Source organism: Osmerus mordax, chromosome 8 (assembly GCF_038355195.1).
Source record: "Osmerus mordax isolate fOsmMor3 chromosome 8, fOsmMor3.pri, whole genome shotgun sequence".
NCBI lineage: Eukaryota > Metazoa > Chordata > Actinopteri > Osmeriformes > Osmeridae > Osmerus > Osmerus mordax.
In genome coordinates, this window is record NC_090057.1 from 19,754,247 (window position 1) to 19,776,558 (window position 22,312).

The 22,312-nt window shown below is 43.8% G+C and overlaps 1 protein-coding gene across 1 annotated transcript in view; it reads right to left on the reverse strand.

Moving 5' to 3' along the window:
• The window catches only part of slc24a4b (solute carrier family 24 member 4b), a 96,620-nt gene that overhangs the window by 31,723 nt on the left and 42,585 nt on the right, over positions 1 to 22,312 (reverse strand). The window contains exon 10 of the mRNA XM_067241061.1: positions 76 to 167. Within this exon, the coding sequence (XP_067097162.1) occupies positions 76 to 167 (92 nt within the window). The remainder of the gene's footprint in view (positions 1 to 75; positions 168 to 22,312) is intronic.

Here is a 22,312-nt window from a genome sequence, read left to right on the forward strand (position 1 = left end):
TGTCTAGTTAGCCTTACCTACTGGGAGTAGTGGCAACAGTGGGTCACACACACACACTATCAGAACAAGCCTTACCATCCTCCATCTCGCTGCTGGCTGCCGCATTACCGTTAGCCACATTCTTGCCCCCTTTTCCTACGAAGAACTTCTGCATGCTGGAGTTAAACCTGGACAATTGTGTTGAGAAAAGTCACAGAAACATTACTTTCACAACTATTCACTAGGCCAAGTAGTCAAAAGATACTTAGCATATTTTATGAAATAAATGCAAAGCTAAAAAAAATGAAATTATAATATAATTGTTTTAAACACTGAGTAGACCTCAGATGTAAGGAATCTAACACAGTCAGTGTGTGTAAGCCTGACAACAGTGGTAACAAGTCTGACACGGTCAGTGTATGTAAGCCTGAGAACCCATCTAGGAGAAAGAACTCCTTCCCCTCCAAATTAGATAGGAGAAGAGTGAAACAACTAAGCCTGTTTTCTTAGCCATGGCAGAGGGAAAGATTAAACTCTTATGGGCAGGGAGAGAGCAAGCTGTAGATGAGACACACACAGATTACCATGGGAGTGACCTGACCATGACACATGCACACAACTCGTTTATCACATCTGTATATGGCTACATGTCTAGTTATGCGAATGCCAGCGATACATTAAATCATAATAGCCAAGGGCTTTTATACTGGTGATTTCAAGGATTTTATCTACCACAAACACCCACATCAATACAACTTACATATTTACAAAGCTGCTCTACATCTGTCATACATTGGTATTACAATTAATAATCTCAGCAGCATTAAACATTCCAAGGTGCCATCTTTTCTGCAATACCACCAAAAATTGTGTAGAGAAAGTTACACGTCTGTGTGTGTGTGTGTTCCCCTGTTTTGTTTGGCCCCGCCCCCTCCAGGTGTGTTTAGTCTTGTCTGCTCGTTAGTGGGGTATTTAGTCCGTTGGGTTATGTTTGTCCTGTGCCACTTCGTCTTGTGTGTTTCTACCGAGCGTTCCCGCGTACCTGTTACCTGTTCTGTTCCTGCCTTGTGCTCAGATTTCCCGTGCTTAGACCTCAATTGGACTGTCCACGACTACTCTACCTGATACCGGATTGTACCTTCGCTGCCTGCCTGTGCACCGATCACCTGCCTGTCCACGACTACTCTACCTGATACCGGATTGTACCTTCGCCGCCAGCCTGTTTACCGATCACCTGCCTGTCCCCGATTACTCTGCCTTAAATAAACCCTCTTGTTCTTGGAAGCTACCTACAGTGTCTGAATCTGCATCTGGGTCTACCTCTGTGCGTGAGCCGTGACAGAAAGGACATTCTAAAAGGATTCTTGATGAAAATAGCTATAATCCTCTTATTTCACCCACTATGTACTAGGGGTGTAACGATACATGTATTTATAGTGAACTGTTTCGGTACAGGGCGTTCGGTTCGGTACAGGGCTGTGCACGGGTGAGTTCCCAGAACGGAAGTTGAGTGGTTTATTTTCTGCTGGCAACTACACATGCAGCCCGTGTGCGTCATGGCTACCGCAAGCGATAAACCGGAGCTTCAAGACCCTCCCCTGTCGCTAAAGTCTCCTGCTTGGGAACACTTCGGCTTTCTAGTCAAATATTGCAAAGGAGAAAGACAAGTGGATAAAACAAGGGCAGTGTGCCGTACGGTGTTCATTTTAGGACATCCTCAGATCTCAGACTCAAGTGTCAGACTCAGGCGAAACGGCATTACACCTGGGACACACTGCCTGCGATCTGCTGCAACGCGCCTGGAAGCGCCGCCTTTTACGCTGCGATCGTTTCGGCAGCTGGTCTAATTCTTTTGCGAGACACTTGTGAAATCGGCTGCAGGATGATAAAAGACACCATATTAGTTAATGCCTTAATAACATGTTATTAAGAATTTACTACATCAATTGTAGACTACGGTGAACATTTGTAAAGTTGTAAACTTTATAATGATTTTTGTTATATTACTTTGGAGGCCTACAAAGCCTACTTTACCAATATTCACCCTATATTAAACCTAACTACACAATGTTGGTAACGAACGACCTTTACATGTGGTTACCCTGATGAAAATAAATGAAAATAAACGGATTGATCTGTTGATCTAGCATGCCCGTAGTTGTTTTGTTTGAGAGAAACGAGTTGTCACGCGTTGCACACAACACACACGCGTACAGACATAGTCTACCGAGAGAGAACCCCCAAGTCGATTACTAAAATCAGTGAGAAATTCAAGGAGATGGATGACATCAAATTAATTCTCGAAGTTGAAAAGCACAAGGAGTTGTATGACCCCCAGCAACAATTTTATAAAGACAACATAGGCTAAATAAGTTTATGTATCATGTCAGCGTAAAGCTCAGAGTAGCTGAAAGCAGAGACTGTTTAACCCTTGTGCTGCCTTCGGGTCACATGACCCAAAGGTTTATAACGAACCATCGTTGTGTTTACCCAATTTTACCCAATACAAAAACATATTAAAATTATTTTCTTTTAACCTTTGCAATGTGGGGGGTCTGAGACAGCCCAACAGTTAAAAGAAAATGATTCACTTTGTTTTTGTAGGTGGTAAAGTTGTCGCAATACGACGGTGGGTCACAATGACTGATGGGTCAGAACGACCCAAGATAACACAAGGGTTAAGGAGAGTCTGTCCACTCCCTATTAAGCCCCATTGTACTGAATTTGTTTGCAGTTCCACCAGAGTTCCATTGGGGGTGATCGCGAGCGAGCGCATGCTGAACGGGAGTCTATGGAGCTAAACGGCTAAATTTGTCTCTTTCACCTGATTGTCGCTGAGAAATCTCAGATTTGATTGTAGTTTTTGCATGTTCAACATGGATTATAGTTCGAAAGTTGAATGAACGAGTACTTATGTCTTTTCGATTTCTTACAAGATGAGTCGTTGTTGCCCATAATACGCTAGCATTCTGCTAATGAATGCTGATTGGTTAGTGAAGGACTGACTACGACCAGAGATCCCGCTTGATAGCATCCGAAGCAGAATCAGAATGTCAAAGCATTAGCAACAAAATTAGCAAGCCAAAACTCTTTCTAGCATGTGTATTTACAGGGAGAGCCATTGATATATATAAAGGCTTGTTGTCTCGTCCGCGTTGCTGGCCAACGTAGTCGAACGTCCGCACATGGCGGCCATCTTGCTACCGTCAACTCGCTCACCCATAACATTGTGTTGGTGCTACATGTACTTTTTAGAATGACCACAACTTGCTCAATTTCCAACCGATTTTTAAACTGTTTGGTTTGTTATCAACGTCAGAGATGTCGTTATGCCACTGCACACTTCTATTCTATAAAAAAAATATATATATATATAATTATTCATAAGCATGCAGTGGCATAACGACATTTCTGACGTTGATTAAAAAAAAAAAGTTAAAAAATTGGTTGGAAATTGAGCAAGTTGTGGTCATTTAAAAAGTACATGTAGCACCAACACAATTTAATGGGTGAGCGAGTTGACTGTAGCAAGATGGCTGCCATGTGCAGACGTTCTAGACTCCGCCGTAAGACATCTACCCTTTATATATATCTATGGGGAGAGCCTAACCTGTCAGCTGTGTTGTCGATGCCTCGAGAGAAAAAAGGAAGTGTCCAGAGCTTGCCGTAAAGAAGTATCTCTGGTCGTATGATGTGTATGACGTCATTGACATTTAAAAAGGCTTTTTAGAACAGAAAGGCGACTTCTAAAAGATCTAACACTCAGCAGTGTGTATTTTTTTTTGCCTCCCCTTTCGAATTCAGAATTCAAATTACTAAACAAAAAATGATATCCTGAGAAAAGTGGATTTTGAGGGGTATAGCTCCATAGACCTCCATTCATTCTGCACTAGCTCGTTAGTGCCCTCATATGGACCTAGAGTGGAACTGCAACCAGTTCAGAACCCGGAAGTTTCCCGAAAGTGGCAGTTCTCCCTATATAGCTCCAGGAGTTGACGTCACGCAATCCCAGCATGCACCGGTCATCGCCATTTTGGCAGGAAAGTGGAGAGCCAAGTGGAGCGCCAGAGTGTACATACATATATACTTACATACATATTATACATAGTTTAATCTGCCTATTTCAATAAACATTGATTCAACATGGTGGATAGCTGCTGTGCGCCGGGATGCCTGAACCATCGGGGAAAAGCATTTTATAGGATTCCTAAGATCCAGAGAGAAGAACCCCATAATTCCTGACAACCACCCATGGCTTCAACTGAGGATCATTCAGTCTCTTGGAATTACTTATCTGTTATAAATATGTACTGGCATTTTTGTGGTGAAAAGTGCACTGGTATAATGTACGTTAGCCAACGTTAGTAGCTAACCGTTGACGAACGTTACAGACTAGCTAACGCTAGCTAGCTATAGAAATATAAAACTGACTGCATTAACGTTACACATAGCAATTTGTAGCCGGTAGACTTCAAAGCTGAATATTCATCACTAATCCAGCTGATTAGAGTCTTTGAAAGCCTACAAAAGCCTGGAGGGATATAAATGGATGCAGGGTAGGATGAATGAAAGTTAGAGAGTTGTAAATATCTGGATACAGAAGGTCGGGGAAGCCTTTCGTTTCACTCGTAAAAATAACTCTGGGAGCATTATATGGATCACTAATGTTTAATTGATCAAGTTTTGCTTTATAACTGCGCAGTGAACTCGGACAGGTTTAAATCCGTGCTGGCGCCGTTTATTTTTGCCACTACTTTCCTGCCAAAATGGCGACGTAAACAGTAAAGTCACGTGACGACCGGAGCTCTATATTAGACATTCTCTGGCTGAAAGGCTTGGTGACTGGCGCGGAGAAATGCGCGTCTGGTGTGAACAGTACCTACGGTGTTCATTTTAGGACATCCTCCTAAAATCTCAGACTCAAGTGTCAGACTCAAACGAAAAGGCGTCAGGTCTCAGACCAAAAGTCGTCATTCTCAGACAAAACGCGTCAAACCAAATGCCGTCAGTAAAACCTCTGACAGTCTCAGAAAAAAAGTAGTCACCCAGCGCTTTTCTGAAAAGTTGAGAAAATTGAAATAAAAAAAAGCGTTGTGCCCTGCGCCCATTTTTTTAAAGGCGGCTGCCTTTTTCCTTTTCCCATAGGGTTGCATGTAAAAAAGGCGCTGGCAGTTGAAAAAAGAAGTCAAGTGTGAACACGGCCTTTGTGTTAATTTTAGGACATCCTCAGATCTCAGACTCAAGTATCAGACTCAAACGATAGTAGGCTACACAACATTTTGAGCCTCTCAAATTTTGGCTTCTGGACAATGCTGTCAGATGCTTCAGTACATAAATTCTGTGGGTAAATGTTAATAATTAATCTTAAATTTTACTCCTACCTAGGGCTATGCACAGTTTCAATGTAAAATTGCTATTTCAGAATTACTCTGTGGCTGTAAAACAATCGCCATTAACGTATACCATGAAGGAACGATTCAAACAATGTTGTGTAGCCTACTATCACAGACCTACTGCTAGTTTGTTATGTTTGTCTAGCTAGCGAAGTTATGTTAGCGACAAGTGGAGGCATTCATTTTAAATGTTCATAAAAATGTCAATTGCATTAGGCTACTTCACTTTCTAACACTGTAGTATACATGGCAACCGGAGGACTAAACATGGGTTTACTTTACACGAGTGAACTAGCTTGCAGAAAACAACTATTTTGTATTATATCACAAATAGTTTGCTTGCTGTACCAGTTAACAGAAACAACACCACAGCAGTATTCACTGTAAAAGCTGCCATCTACTTTAGCTAATTCAGAAGGTAGTCAACAGCTGCCTCTAACTCTGACAACTTTTTTCTGACAGTTTTGTCTGAGACTAACAGAGGTTTTTCTGATGCCGTTTGGTTTGACGCCGTTTGGTTTGACGTCGTTTTGTCTGAGACTGACAGTAGTTTTTCTGAGACCTGATGCCTTTTCGTTTGAGTCTGACACTTACTTGAGTCTGAGATCTGAGGATTTCCTAAAATGAACACCGTAGTACCGACACTGTTCAGCTAAGATCGGGTAGCCTACGTTTCCGGCAACACGACAAACATGCTAACTCACCTGAAACGGCACCACCCAAGTGTGAATATCACTGCTACAAGAAAAAAACTAAAAACCTTAGTGCAAACACAGCTGACTTCGGCATTCAAGCAGCCTCTCCCTAGCAATTCAGATCGGGCCAAAGCTATAACAACTGCCATCTGAGTTTTTATAGCAGCGGATCTAAGACCGTTTTGTTTACATGAGAATATTTTATATAAATTATTACCAGGCAGCACTTTGCAATAGTATTATATTTATTTTTTTCTTTTTCATATTTTGTATAATGTTGTAGCCATCTGTTTGTGGGTTCACTTACTGTTGTGTAAATAATTATATACGGACACGGTCTTCAAGCACAACTTGTATTTGTTTACTGTATTTCTCTCAGACTTAGCATTCGAACAGCCCTCCACTTACTTCACCTAACTGCCGTAGCAACATGCCTACGGAACTCCTGAAGGACAAAAGCCCCCCTTTCCCGTTACACATAGAAAGGTCTGTCACATACGTCCCCCCCTCAACATGGAACGTCCCCGTTCCAACAGAACAGTCAGACAAACAGATCACAAATCCTGGGAACATATGCAACAGCAGGCAGCCAAAAAAAACAATAGAATACAATAGAATCAGACACCAATGGCCACCCCAAGACATACAGATGACAATTCACGCACTCCCCAAACATACCAGATAACACTGACACATAACACAGGAAGTTGGAGGCCCCCCTGAAAGAGGCCCCACTACGCCCCAGAGCAGCATGGGCATGACAAAACCAACAGGCAGAAGTACATCTGAAGAAAGAAAAAAAATCACAAATATACATACACACAAACCTCATATGCATACATAGTATATCTATCCTCCCCCCATAATAGAACAACAACAAGAACAATTCTCAGGTCAACACAAAGTCCTCAAAACGACCAGGGGGACGCACTGTCCTCCCGGTCCGAGTCGTCACCCGAGCCTACTCGTCAGAATCAGCAGGCATTGTACACATCCCTCCTTCGCCCACCAGGTCAACGGGCTCCGTCTGCGTGGCAGGAGGAGCAAAGCCTGGGGAAGAAACAGGCGCCACCTTCTGGGGCCCCGGGGCTACGGGAAAGTTGTATCGCCTCAATCTATCGTAGTGTACAACCTGCTCCCGGTCATCATAGTCCAAAGGATTCTCAATCCGGTGTGAGTCAAGCACCTGAATAACCCTATAAGGTCCTTTCCAGTGACGCGCCAGCTTCATGCGACTCTCTGTCAGGTTGTTCAGCCACACCATGTCACCCATCTCATATGGCCGATGACGCACCTCCACATCATAGTAGTTTCTGTCTTTCCTGGGCCATCGCACAGTTCAGTCTTGCATCACCGAAGGCAATCTCCAGCCCCTTTACCATAAAGGACACAAACTCTGCCTGCATCCTGGGCACCTGAGAGTTGGAACAGTCTCAGAGGCACCAACACATCTGCTGGAACTCATGCTTCTCTCCCATGCACAAGGTAAAATGGGGTTTCGAAGTGTTATAAGCAAAAGCCACTTGCCTCAGAAAATAGTCCCACTCACCCCCATGTGACAGCAGCCTATTGGCCAGCTGGTCAATCAGGGTACGATTATGACAATCCACCATGCCATCCGACTTCGGATTGTAGGCGGTGGTGCGCGTTTTCTTTATCCCTAGTAGACGACAGAGGCTCTGGATGCCTGGAATCAAACTGCCAACCCTGGTCACTGTGTAAAGTCTGAGGAATCCCGTGCACCAGCACATCATCTTCAAACAGACACGGTCTGTGCCGTCTGGTTGGGAAGAGCATACAAGTTAACAAACTTTGTGAAATAGTCTGCTACTACAAGCACATATCTATTGCCCTTAGTTGTCACCGGCAACTGTAAGATGTACGCCGCCACTCTCTGAAAAGGGTGACTGGCCAGAGACCCTCCCATTGGGGCCCGTTGTTTAGGGACAGGAAACCGTAGAGTCTGACAAGCCTCACACTGCTCACACCGTCGTTTAATGTATCTAAACATAGACGGCCAATAACATGTTTTACGAGCTTTCTCCCACACCCGTTCTGCAGAGAAATGCCCCGAAACAGCCCCGCCGTGGAGGTGCTGCAGAATCTCCGGTACGAGAGACGACAGAACAACAGTCTGCACTAAATTTTCACCCCTTGGTGAAGAGTGCACAGACCGACACAAAAGTCTGTCAATCACTGCGAGTTGACTAAATTCAGTCCATAACTTCCTAAGACACACAGACGACCCCCTCAGACGGCCGCGGGGTGGTTTCAGCGCAACCCCTTCAATCCAGTCCAACACCATGGAGATATCTGGGTCGGACTGCTGCAACGCCTGCAGGTTCACTGGTCCCAAGTCCACCGACCGGTCTAAAGTTGGTTGCGATTGGCCTATGGGCAGAGAGGTAGGGAAGCCATCCAGAATTTCCTGTTGAGTATGGAAAGTCCCCGGATGGTTAGGTATGTCCCGAGTCAACGGCATTCACATGAGTCACACCATTGTCCTCCCTGGCGTGCGTCGATACTGGCCGGCGGGACAAAGCATCCGCGTTAGCATGACGAACCCCCTCTCGGTGTTCGATGACCCAGTGCAGGGGATCCAGCTCCAGTACCCACCTACACCTCCGGCCAGATGGATCATTGTCAATAGACATATGACGCAGGCCCAGTAACGGCCGAAGATCCGTAATGATGGTGAAAGAAGTCAGTCCCATCTGGCAAACACCTCTTCTAGATTAGAGAGGTGGGCCTCAAACGTGTTGCTGTATATCAAAATATCGTCAAGGAAGACCATACACATCTGCCAGGGTAGGCATCTCAGGACAAGTTCCATCATCCGTTGGAATGTTTCATTTCCCTGTATTTTCCTTGCATGCATTGAAAACACCACCTAACCTATGTAAAAGCTTAGTTCTGCTCTCTCCTTTTCAGTGATAGGAGAATCGTCTAGTGACATAGCGGGCACTGGTATGTTTGTATTTGCCAAAATTTACAATTTTCTGAGGAAGTGGAGTGAGATCTGACTCTTCCACATGGTAAAACTCACCTAAGTGCATTCCGTGTTTGAGTGTTAAGTCATTACATGTGGGGTTAAGCACACGGGTAGCTGTGACTCCATTCTTCACAGTGTGCGCCACAACCAGTCCAGCTGTCTCATGCACATTGGGTTCTAAGTAGCCCACAAAGTCGCTACAGTTTAACCCTTGTGCTGCCTTCGGGTCACATGACCCAAAGGTTCATAACGAACCATCGTTGTGTTTGCCCAATTTTACCCGATACAAAAACAAATAAAAATAATTTTCTTTTAACCTTTGCAATGTGGGGGGGTCTGAGACAGCCCAACGGTTAAAAGAAAATGTTTCACTTTGTTTTTGTATGCGGTAAATTTGTCGCAATACGACGGTGGGTCACAATGACTGATGGGTCAGAATGACCCGAAGATAACACAAGGGTTAAGTCAGCAGAACCAGGCGGACTGATCTTTACAGACACTATTGTCTCACTCAGAGCGGGAATAGTCAATCCAGAAACCAGCGACACAATACAGCAGGTGGGGATCATGTCCTTACCCGTCAGCAGGGGGACACTGATGCCCCACAGTTGCAGCTGGGCCCGTCCAACATCAATAAGGGCGTGATTTTTACAAAGAAAATCCCAGCCCAGTAGGACGGCCTGTGTAGTGTCCCGGAGCACATGAAACACATGCTGCCATGTTCCGGAGCCCAGTCGAAGGGTTAATGGGAGTGAGGTGGCTGAGCGGTTAGGGAATTGGGCTAGTCATCCAAAGGTTGCTGGTTCGATTCCTGGCCGTGCAAAAATGTTTTGTCCTTGGGCAAGGCACTTCACCCTACTTGCCTCAGGGGAATGTCCCTGTACTTACTGTAAGTCGCTCTGGATAAGAGCGTCTGCTAAATGACTAAATATAATGTAAATGTAACAAATACATGGGCGGTGTGGATTTGCTGGACTCATTTGGAGCCAAATACAAGTTCCTCATGAAATTGCGCCGCTGATACAGTTACATCTTCTGGCACACTATTATCATTGCTGTGATCAACGCATGTCTCCTCTACAAACGGGACTGCAAGGCTCTCAATATCCCCAAGAAAAAGATGTTGAACAGGAGACTGTTTCAGGCGCAACTAGCTTCCTCTCTCATCCTGACAAAAACAGCTGTCAACACACCAAGGAGAGGGCGGCCATCTTCAGCAAGTGGGAGCCCTTTGACATTGATAACTGTGACACCTCAGAGACCTGTGACTGCTCAGAAGAGACCATCCTCAGGTAATGGGGGTCCACCAAATGGGGTCCCAGCCAAGAGTGCATGTGAACCACCAACGGATTTGCGCAGGGACATGGTCGCACATTTCCCGGTGAAGACAACGAGAGACGTTGCAGACACGGCATAAAAGGATATTCTAATATGCTCTGCAGAAAGTGCAATCCCCATCTCTGCTTTTCAGAGGAAAGGAACTGCTTTTGGGACTACCATTGCACGTGAACAATGGACCCCGGAGTTTTTTATAAATTCTGATTCATCAAAATATGACTGTTGGGTGATTATTGGGTGTGCTTTGCCTTCAGCAAGGGCACAACCTTTGTTCTCTATCATATATATTTATTATTATTGTTTATTTTCCCACCCCTAAGGATGCCTCTATTTGGACTACATAGACAACGTCGATGTGAAAAGGTTCGTCTTGTTAGCGATTGAGTTGCTTGTATTTTTATTTACGTTCCGTTGCATTGTTTAAGTTGAAATTATGTTTTTGTGGCGAAAAGTGAAGCTAACGGTGGCTAACTTGCTAGCCACAGTCACTGACATGACGTTATACGCCACTAACGTCACGAAAACACGCGTGACTACCTCTAGCAGAACATTAGTTTAGCAGCTCGTTAACTTCTGGGAGATAGCTAGGCTAACTATAGCTATGCAATGCAGCTGCAGAAACGCCACAAGCAAAGAGGCCAGGGTGATAACTAAAGTAGGGAGTCAGGTGGCTGAGCGGTGAGGGAGTCGGACTAGTAATCCGAAGGTTGCCAGTTCGATTCCCGGTCATGCCAACTGACGTTGTGTCCTTGGGCAAGGCACTTCACCCTACTTGCCTCGGGGGAATGTCCCTGTACTTACTGTAAGTCGCTCTGGATAAGAGCGTCTGCTAAATGACTAAATGTAAATGTAAAGTGTAATGTACAATATAAGATGATATAAGGAAGTACATCTACTTTCGGAAACAGTAGTCTACTATTTCACTGAAGCATTAGCATCATGACATTAGCCTCTGTTGCCCGGGAAACACATACTACAGTGGCCTATGATGCATCTGTTTTCAATTGTTAAAATAAACATTCCTCACAAATACATTTTCGTTGTAGGATTTATTAAGCCATTATATTACGGTATATATTGTGGTGTGGGGGGTTTGAGTTGTCAGCACCTGCCTGGTCGTCGGTCAGCCAACGCTGGACCTGGTCGCGAGTCTCCCGGTCCTGTCCTACATCTATAAAGTTGAACAATGGATTTTGGTGTTTTAAAAACCCATCGACACTGTATGACTATGTTTAGCCTGTGTTCTGCTCCTCTCTCTCACCAACCGTCTCTGGAGGAGGACATCCCTCTCTGAATTGCTCCTCCCAAGGTTTCTTCCATTTTTTTCTCCTGTTGAGTTTTTCTGGGAGTTTTTCCTTGTCTTCCTTGAGGGTTTAGGTTGGTTGAGGGGCAGTTCTATGGGCATATGTGAAGCCCTAAGTGACATGCTTGCGTGTAAAAAGGGCTATACAAATAAATTTGATTTGATTTATTACAAGTAAACTATTTGTTGGTGAAATTATCATTACCTGTGGTTTCAAACCAGTGTAGCTCACTGCAACGCTGTACCCTACGCGCGAGACAGTATTAGCTAACAAAAACATCTCCACAGCTGTTTAGGAAGTCAAACGGCGACAGAACATGTTCGGCACTCCCTTACTTAAGTCTTTCAATAGGTGAAACTATCTGACTACTAACCTGTACTTGATTGCCACAGCCTAAACGTTGTCAATCTGTCTAATACAAAAATATTAATTTCAGCCTAAACCGTACAATGGAACATTAAATCGAATTCAACCAACGCAATCGCTACCAAGACGAACACAGCAGTAGTGTAGTACTGTACTGTAGTAATACAATTTACCGGGGCAGCTTCTCCACACAGGGCTACATCGCATTTTGCGTTGTTACTGACAATAATCGCTACCAGTGAGCTTTTTATGAATGAGTGATTTTCCACTAAATAAATGTCAAGCTTATTTACGTTTTTGGGGGCATATTTTCAGATGGTACTGTTTGAATCGCGATTCCATCTGAGATAGCTACTGCCGGTGTTAGAATAAGTTTCAAAGGGGGTTCTTTATTAATGAATGAATGCAATATGAATAGGCTTACCCTTACAAAAAAGAAGTATACTTCAAGTTTATTTTGTAAGTATACTTAGTATAAAAAGTATAGTATTATCATGTTACTTAAAGTAGCAGTGTATTATATACTATTTTTGTACTTATTGGGTGTGCTCAAGCCTTCGGCGAGAGCACAACCTTTGTTCTCTCAAATATTATTATTGGGTGTGCTTTGCCTTCGGCAAGGGCACAACCGTTGTTCTCTCACATATATGTTATTATTATTTATTGTTTATTTTCGCCCCCCAAAGGATCAGTCAATATTTGGACTACATAAACAACGTAGGTGTCAAAAGTTTCGAATTGGTAGCGATTGCGTTGGTTGTATTTTTATTTACGTTCCGTTGCATGGTTTAAGTAGGAATAGCGTTTTTGTGGTGAAAAGTGAAGCTAACGGTGGCTAATTTGCTAGCCACAGTCACTGACGTTACTAACGTCACTACGTCACTAACGTCACGAAAACACGTGACTACCTGTAGCAGAACATTCGTTTCGCATCTGTTAACTTGGGGGATAGCTAGGCTAACTATAGCTTTACTGCAAGGCAGCTGCAGAAACGCCACAAGTAAAGAGGCCAGGGTGATAACTATTTACTAATTTTACTTTGTGATGTGAAACACAATTGTGAAATGTAAAGTACAATATTAGCTGATATTATTAAGGAAGTAGGCCCACATCTACTTTCGGAAACGGTAGTAAAGAATATATTGTGCTTATTAAAGTTATGCATTGTGCTTATTAAAGTTATGAACTTAGAAGTGTGCTCAGGCTTAAACATTGGGTCTCACACTGAGTGTGGGAAGCAGGCTGTTCTTTGTGTCTCTATCTCTTCATTTTCAGAAACAACCTTGAAACTGGGTGGAGATGGCACCCGAGCAGGTGGGACGCGCGTAGGCAAGAACAACTCCCTGACGCACGAGAGAACAAGCTCAACCCTTTTTTGATACTTGTGTTTTCAATTGCATTGTATATGATATGCTGGGGCAGGGAAAGATAGCCAGTTGGACTTCGTGAACCAGCCCAAACTCTGTTGCGGGTAGGGAAACTTAGACAACCCCAGAGCTCTGTACTTGTTGATTTTGACACATACATTTTAAGTCCTTCAACTGGTGACCCCGACGCTGAAAAGAGGGAGTCCAGAGGGTTCCGGCCCGACCGACGGATCGGGAGAAAGACCCATACACCGGTACGAGGAGGCAGACGTAATCGTCAGAGGCGCCTCAACAAAAAAAAAGTAAGCAGACACCTGTTAATTCAAAGTACTGCTATTCGGAACTGAGAACCAAATTTAGACGATTACTATGTTTCATTGTACCTAATCAAACCAACAGTGGTGGGAAATCAACCGTGTTTAAGTTTTGTCTTTGTCCAGAGGGAGGTTAGAGTCCTCTCCAAGGGTTAGAGTCCCTGAACACGTTGTCTTTGTCCAGAGGGAGGTTAGAGTCCTCTCCAAGGGTTAGAGTCCCTGAACACGTCAAGAGGGAGGTTAGAGTCCTCTCCAAGGGTTAGAGTCCCTGAACACGTTGTCTTTGTCCAGAGGGAGGTTAGAGTCCTCTCCAAGGGTTAGAGTCCCTGAACACGTTGTCTTTGTCCAGAGGGAGGTTAGAGTCCTCTCCAAGGGTTAGAGTCCCTGAACACGTTGTCTTTGTCAAGAGGGAGGTTAGAGTCCTCTCCAAGGGTTAGAGTCCCTGAACACTGTATATTTTTGTGGAGTCAGATTGAGTTGAATAAAAATAGAGAGGAGTGTGGTGTGTTTTTTCCTTTGACCAAGAAGTTACAGAAATCCAGAGGAGAGATGGAGAAAGGTGGGGGCTAAAAGAGTCTGTTACGTTGAGATCTTACAAAGGTTATCCCAGAGGGTATACCCCTGGTTTATAAATTGGTTCTAATACAATTGGAAGAGTTATACTAGAGCAAAATTAAGTGAATAGACGGTAAACGCTAAACAGCTGTGTTGGTCAGAGAATGGTTTGAGGAATGTAATTTGGTTAAAAATGAGAAAGAGAAAATAACAAAATGTATTTTTATTTGTGTAATTTGGTTTTAAGTTTTATTTGAGAGTTTTATCAGAGCCTGGCATACTGTTTGGGATAAACAGTTAGGCTGTGATAATGTTGTATTAAAAAATTGTATTAGTGCATGAAGAGGGTTATTATAACATTCAGTTATGAAATAATTTGGGAAGACTCAACAAGTCTGATAAATTGTTGTTATGATGGTTTGAGCTAATTGGCTTGTTTTGAACTGCAGCAAAACGAGTTATGAAGTTCTACCTATCTGACCTTTATAGAAAATATATTTGGTAAAAATGTTTGGTTAATAGCTACATTAAGAACATTATTTAGTCTATATTTCATTTAAGAAGCATACGGATTCTGGTTTGACAATGAAAATTGGTTTTTATCATATCTTTGATAAAAAGAGCTGTGATTTGGTAAAATAGAGAATCTAAAACAATATAGGTCTTAAACTTAACTGTTTTAAAAGACAGAAAAGGTTTTTTGGAGTGAAAGAAATTAGACTAACAGTTGATTTTCTAAAGAAGGGAACAAAGAAACAGATTGTCATTTCTAGGCATGACTAATAGGAGTTGAATATGGGGGCTCGTTATTAGATGCTGTTACATGTGTTTGCTCAACAATAAGAAAACTGAAGGGAAAATACTGCCTGGTAATTATAGATACAGTATGTTTACTATGTGAATTGAAGTCTTTCCCAGTCCTATACCAGATGCATAACACCATTTGAATTGATTTATTGGAGATCATATGTAATACCACAACTTAAACCTTTCACATAGCATGATGAAGAGGCGAATCAAATGGTTAACCAATTTTATAAAAAATGCTAACCAGAAAAGAGATATCTTCTGCTAAATTCTGTTCCAGGTGAAGCAGTAAACCAGAGAGTGGAGGAGTCAAACGAGGAGATTGGGTATTGATTAAAGTTATCAATGAAAGGAGGAATCTTATGAAAACTTAAAAATATCCTGTCTAATTTCTGGTTTTTCTATATGTTTCGAATTTATTTTATTTTATTACAATTCTAAAAGCTTGGCTGAAGTTGTACGTATGTGGTGAAGGGGGCCTGTGAGTATGTCCAGGTCTGCCGTGGATACATGGATGTCGAATGTCCACTCTGCGGAGTGACGGTGGGTTTTCTCCTATAACATCATTAGGGTTTTCCCACTGTGTCCAGTGTGTCCTCACCACTTGGCCATAATGCTGCATAGTCTCATCATTATTGTTGATTTGTATGTCAACATTGTGTAATCAGTAATGGGATATTTTTTTTATTTGTGTTTGTTGTCACACCCTAAAAGGGTGTGAAAGGAGGGATTTATTTGAACTTTAAAAATATCCACTTTAACCTTTGTGTTATCTTCGGGTCATTCTGACCCATCAGTCATTGTGACCCACCGTCGTATTGCGACAAATTTACCGCATACAAAATTAAGTGAAGCATTTTCTTTTAACCGTTGGGCTGTCTCAGACCCCCCACATTGCAAAGGTTAAAAGAAAATTATTTTTATTTGTTTTTGTATTGGGTAAAATTGGGCAAACACAACGATGGTTCGTTATGAACCTTTGGGTCATGTGACCCGAAGGCAGCACAAGGGTTAAATCCTCGAATGGGTTCTTGATTTCAATATCTGTGTTTAATCATTGGTGTTCGACTGTTCGCATCTCATTTGACTCAGTTACTGCTTGATCTTGGGAGATAAGGTGATGCTGGGACTGTAACTCTTTTCTGCTTCAGGACGAGTCAGGCGGGTCTGACTACCTAACCCCTGTTCTAAGGCCCCATTCCCCTGGAGACCATGTCCCCCCCTTTCTCACTGGATGATCTACCCCTTCCCCTTGGAGACCCTGCCCCATCTGCCCCTATGCCTCATCAGACCTATGAGTGGTCTGCCCCCCCCCCCTTCCCCTTGAAGACCCTATCCCACCTGCCCCAATACATCATCCGATGTTCGGGGAAGCCTGTTGTACATTTATGGACAGGACCATTCAAGGTCATCGAGAGAACCTTGCACGCCCTAAGGGTGCTGGGGAAAGGAAGTACGTGGTACCACTGGAGCATGTGTTGTGCTGCTCCAGAATCCAGTCATACGTTCCAGGAGTTGGTGGAGAAGGGCCAGGAGGGGCAGTGAACCGTTCGGAAAAGAGGGTTACGACTAGGTCAAGAGTGATACTGCTTGACCACACTAGAATTGTACTGGACTAAGAAGGTTTCTGCTATTTTACTTAAGAGTGTGCTATATCAATATCAACATGATTGTTGCTGTATCCCGTGTATCAGGTCCATGTGCAACCGGATCATTGTCTCGGCTGTGGAGAACCCGACGAAGGGGTTCCAAATGCCGTTGCTGGGGCTGGCTGACCAGGACGAGGAGGCGGTGGTTGGTCCGGGCTATGTTGATTGATCTCTGGTGTTTTCAGAGATCAAAAGAGGGATTAAAGAATATATTGTGCTTATTAAAGTTATGCATTGTGCTTAAACATTGGGTCTCACACTGAGTGTGGGAAGCAGGCTGTTCTTTGTGTCTCTATCTCTTCATTTTCAGAAACAACCTTGAAACTGGGTGGAGATGGCACCCGAGCAGGTGGGACGCGCGTAGGCAAGAACAACTCCCTGACGCACGAGAGAACAAGCTCAACCCTTTTTTGATACTAGTGTTTTCAATTGCATTGTATATGATATGCTGGGGCAGGGAAAGATAGCCAGTTGGACTTCGTGAACCATTACAAGTAAACGATTTGTTGGTGAAATTATCATTACCTGTGGTTTCAAACCAGTGTTGCTCACTGCAACGCTGTAGCCTACGCGAGACACACTACAAAAACATCTACACAGCTGTTTAGGAAATCAAACGGCAACAGAACATGTTCGGCACTCCCCTTACTTAAATCAAAATAATTTCAATAGGTGAAACTATCTGACTACTAACCTAAACTTCATTGCCACAGCCTAAACGTTGTTAATCTGTTCATGAAAATAATTAATTTCAGCCTAAACCGTACAATGGAACGTTACATCGAATTCAACCAACGCAATCGCTACCAAGACGAACACAGTAGTAGTACGGTGTTCAATTTAGGACATCCTCAGATCTCAGACTCAAGTGTCAGACTCAAACGAAAAGGCGTCAAGTCTCATACCAAAAGGCGTCAAGTCTCATACCAAAAGTCGTCAGACTCAGGCGAAACGGCTTCAGTGTCAGAAAAACCTCTGTCATTCTCAGACAAAACGCTCTCAAACTAAACTGCGTCATTCTCAGACAAAACGCTCTCAAACCAAACGACATCATTCTCAGACAAAACGCTCTAAAACTAAACGGCGTCATTCTCAGACAAAACGCTCTCAAACTAAACAGCGTCATTCTCAGACAAAACGCCCTCAAACTAAACTTTGTCAGATTTTTTTTGTCAAAGCTAGCTAGATGAGGGAGCTGTTGAGACTAGCTTTCTGAATAAGCTAAAGTAGCAGCTTTTAAATTGAATACCATGGTGTTGTTTCTGTTAACTGGTACAGCAAGAAAACGTACTTTTGATATAATACGAAATAGTTGTATATATCGTATATGGATACTACAAACAAACCTTTGGGCTCTGGTATAAGTTCTTTGATTGTACTGGCGGAATAGTTGTTCAGATCGTCGCGCCGCATGTTGATGACGTTTATGATTCGTTAACAAAGTTTGTTTGTATTATCCATGGCAACCAGAGGACTACACATGGGTTTACTTTACACGAGTGAACTAGCTTGCAGAAAACTTTTTTTATAAAAGTTTATAGCCTGTTCTCCTATTCTAAAATGGCCGCGGGGCAGTTACACGACAGTAAACAAAAGCTGCAAGACACCCAATGCAACTGCCACGAGACACTTGCGTACCACTATCAACAGAACAGTAACTGTCATGTACCAGTGGAGGCGCTGTCACGTACCACTAGCTACTGTCATGTACCAGCGGAGGCACTGGCATGTACCACTACCTACTGTCACGTACCACTAGCTCCACTGGCACGTACCACTAGGTGCCAGTAGAGGCACTGGCATGTACCACTAGCTACTGTCACGTACCACTATGGGGGGTGATTAGTGCCCTCACACACTCGGACAACATACACTGCGTACTAACTTTGCCCACAATGTGTGTGTCGTCTCAGCCTTTTTATCATTGGTTCTCAATGGGGGTGATGGCGGCGACGTAGTACGTGAGGGAACTTTGATAGCGGCGACGTATATGGCGACGTTATCTTTGTAAACGTTACATTAGTGCGTGTGACGTGTAGCCCGTCTGACAAGCATGGAGGCCGCTACGCCAAGCGTCTGCAATCATGGAGGCCGCTACGCCAAGCGTCTGCAATCATGGAGGCCGCTACGCCAAGCGTCTGCAATGATGGACGCCGCTACGCCAAGCGTCTGCAATGATGGACGCCGCTACGCCAAGCGTCTGCAATGATGGACGCCGCTACGCCAAGCGTCTGCAATGATGGACGCCTCTACGCCAAGCGTCTGACATTATGTGGTAAGTTAGCTATGCTATTATGTGGTAAGTTAGCTATAACCGGTCTCAAGTTGGCAACTGTATGCTAAGTGGCTAGCTAGCTATCAATGGGAGAAAAACATGAAAGTACATGATCAAGTGTGGCTATTTCAGCTAGCTAGTGTTGGGCTGTATTGGCAGACCTGAATTAGACTCCGAAATTACCATAGAAAATTGTGTTGTGTGTAAATATAGTTTGAAGCAAGTTTTCATGTCATGTTTGGTATTAATTTCGTATTTTATGCATCACGTTTGAAGGATTCTTAATCTTTAGTGTCTAGTAATGTTTTCAGTGTTGTAAAATGTATATTTGCTGGTTTGATAGCCTAGAGTTTTGTCATGCAGAGGCCCAAAATGTGTTTACATATTATCTTGTCTTGCAAAGGAATATTTGGCTTACTGCAGCCAAGTACCGGGGTTGGACCATTTGAATTTGTATGTGTCAGGCAATTGTTTCTTATAGCCGACTTCTTGGTTATGTAACCCACATAGAATATGCTGTCACTAAAGGGTTAATTAGCCATGTGTCAAATTACATGATACCAGTAGAGGGCGCGCTAGCGCGGTTCTTATTGTTTTTTGATGAGGGATTCTCCGTTGTAGCAAGTTGCATTAGAACGAAGCTGGAGTTCATGTGGCGAAAATAAATTAGAAAACAGTGTAGTATCTAGTAAATTCTAATCAAGTATTGTGTGGATAAGATAACCTATTAGTAATCCGAGGACTGCATTGTGGGAGACACGTTTGTGTTGTTTCTTTGCCGTGTTTCTTTGCCGAAACCTCCGGTGAGTTTCAGTTGTTTCAACGTGCTCATTAGCTTACCATATTGCTAGCTAACACGATGTAATGCTACCCATGGACAATAGTAGATTTTAAGAACTCATGATATTTGAATAAAACCAATCGGAGTTCCATGAGAGTATAGTAAGATGGTTAAATTGCATTTAGTTCATAATGTGTGAGTTTTGTGTTTTGCTGAACTGAGCATTCAGCTAAATACTATTTTTCTAAATGTGTTACGGAAGGAAAATTACTATGGGAGAAATAGAGTAGTTATTTCATGTTGTTTAATAGTTAAATAGCATACAGTTAATTAAGTTATGATAGGAAAATGCATTAATCCTGTAAGGAATATCATTTATTTAGGATAAGAAATGTGGAAATGTTAGTTTAATTTTGTACCATGCTTTGGCTTTGCCAATGCAAACTATGGTCTCTAGTCAAACAGACTTGGCGCATAGTTGTAGGGTGAGCTGAACCGTTCTTGTATAACCATAGCAAATGGTTTTAAATGTGTAACTGTTTATTGAGAAAAGAAAATAACCATATATGGAAAAGGAAATATAAATGATTGTAATTATTTTATTCATTCTGTACTACTACGTACAGATTGATTTTATTTGATCCTGGATTTAGGTTGGTTCCAAACCATAACGACTTAGCGTCACTGTGTCCAATCCCGACCGGTTTTTAGCTAACATTCTGAGAAAATGCCACTTCAAATATTGATAAAAATAATCGTATCACGTTTTCAGCTGATTTACTGATTTCACGTTAAGCTTTAACTTCTTACCTTTCGAGTTAAATATTGTTAAAAAAATGTAGAGTTAGCTTAGCCTTTTACTAGAGCCGGTCAAAAGACGTTGGCGCCGGTAAATTAGCCGTGCGCTACCCTTGTCCAAACCCGACCGCACTTCTAAACACTGGCCGCTGCTGTTTTTCTGGGGATATTAACTTGATCCAGGGTCACCAAACTGACCATCAATGCTGTCAACATATCCGGGGACGTAGTTATGTCCTCCACAATAAGATATCACGCTTCAACATCTCCAAACTATGCGATAAAATCTCAATTTGACTGTATACCACCACCTGCTGGATGTTTTGTTGAACTCTTCTCAAAGTTTGCTAGCCCCCATCCCTTCCTCCCCTCGACTACAGATCACGTCACACATGATCGTGTATTTTCATTGGCAAGACAAAGTAGTGTTAAGCTAGCATTGAAATACACTCATATGCTCACCGATAGTAGCAGTACGATGACAACAAAGACACACTTGTCAGAGTAAAGATCGTCGCCCGAGTGTCGCCGAGTGGTCTTTCGGCCAAAGTAACTGTCCTATATTATTTAGACATGTAAACGTCCATATATGTCCATCCATCCATCATCTTCCGCTTGTCCGGGGGTCGGGTCGCGGGGGCAGCAACCTAAGCAGGGAGGCCCAGACTTTCCTCTCCCCGGCCACTTCCACCAGATCTTCCTGGGGGACCCCGAGGCGTTCCCAGGCCAGCCGAGAGACATAGTCCCTCCAGCGTGTCCTGGGTCTTCCCCGCGGCCTCTTCCCAGTGGGACGTGCCCAGAACACCTCACCAGGGAGGCGTCCAGGAGGCATCCTTATCAGATGCCCGAGCCACCTCAACTGGCCCCTCTCGACGCGGAGGAGCAGCGGTTCTACTCTGAGCCCCTCCCGGATGACCGAGCTTCTCACCCTATCTCTAAGGGAGAGCCCGGACACCCTGCGGAGAAAACTCATTTCGGCCGCTTGTATTCGTGATCTCGTTCTTTCGGTCACTACCCACAGTTCGTGTCCATAGGTGAGGGTAGGAACGTAGATCGACTGGTAAATAGAGAGCTTCGCCTTTCGACTCAGCTCCTTCTTCACCACAACGGACCGATGCAGAGCCCGCATCACTGCGGACTCCGCACCGATCCGCCTGTCAATCTCGTGCTCCATTCTTCCCTCACTCGTGAACAAGACCCCGAGATACTTGAACTCCTCCGCTTGGGACAAGATCTCCTCCCCGACCCGCAGATTGCACTCCACCTTTTTCCGGTCGATAACCATGGCCTCAGATTTGGAGGTGCTGATTCCCATCCCAGCCGCTTCGCATTCGGTTGCGAACCGCTCCAGTGAGAGCTGGAGGTCACGGCCCGATGAAGCCAACAGGACCACATCATCCGCAAAAAGCAGCGACCCGATCCTGAGGTCCCCAAACCGGACCCCCTCAACGCCCTGGCTGCGCCTAGAAATTCTGTCCATATAAGTTATGAACAGAATCGGTGACAAAGGGCAGCCCTGGCGGAGTCCAACCCTCACCGGGAACAAGTTCGACTTACTACCAGCAATGCAGACCAAACTCTGGCACTGGTCGTACAGGGACCGAACAGCCCCGATCAGGGAGTCCGGTACCCCGTACTCCCGGAGCACCTCCCACATGAGCCCCCGAGGGACACGGTCGAACGCCTTTTCCAAATCCAC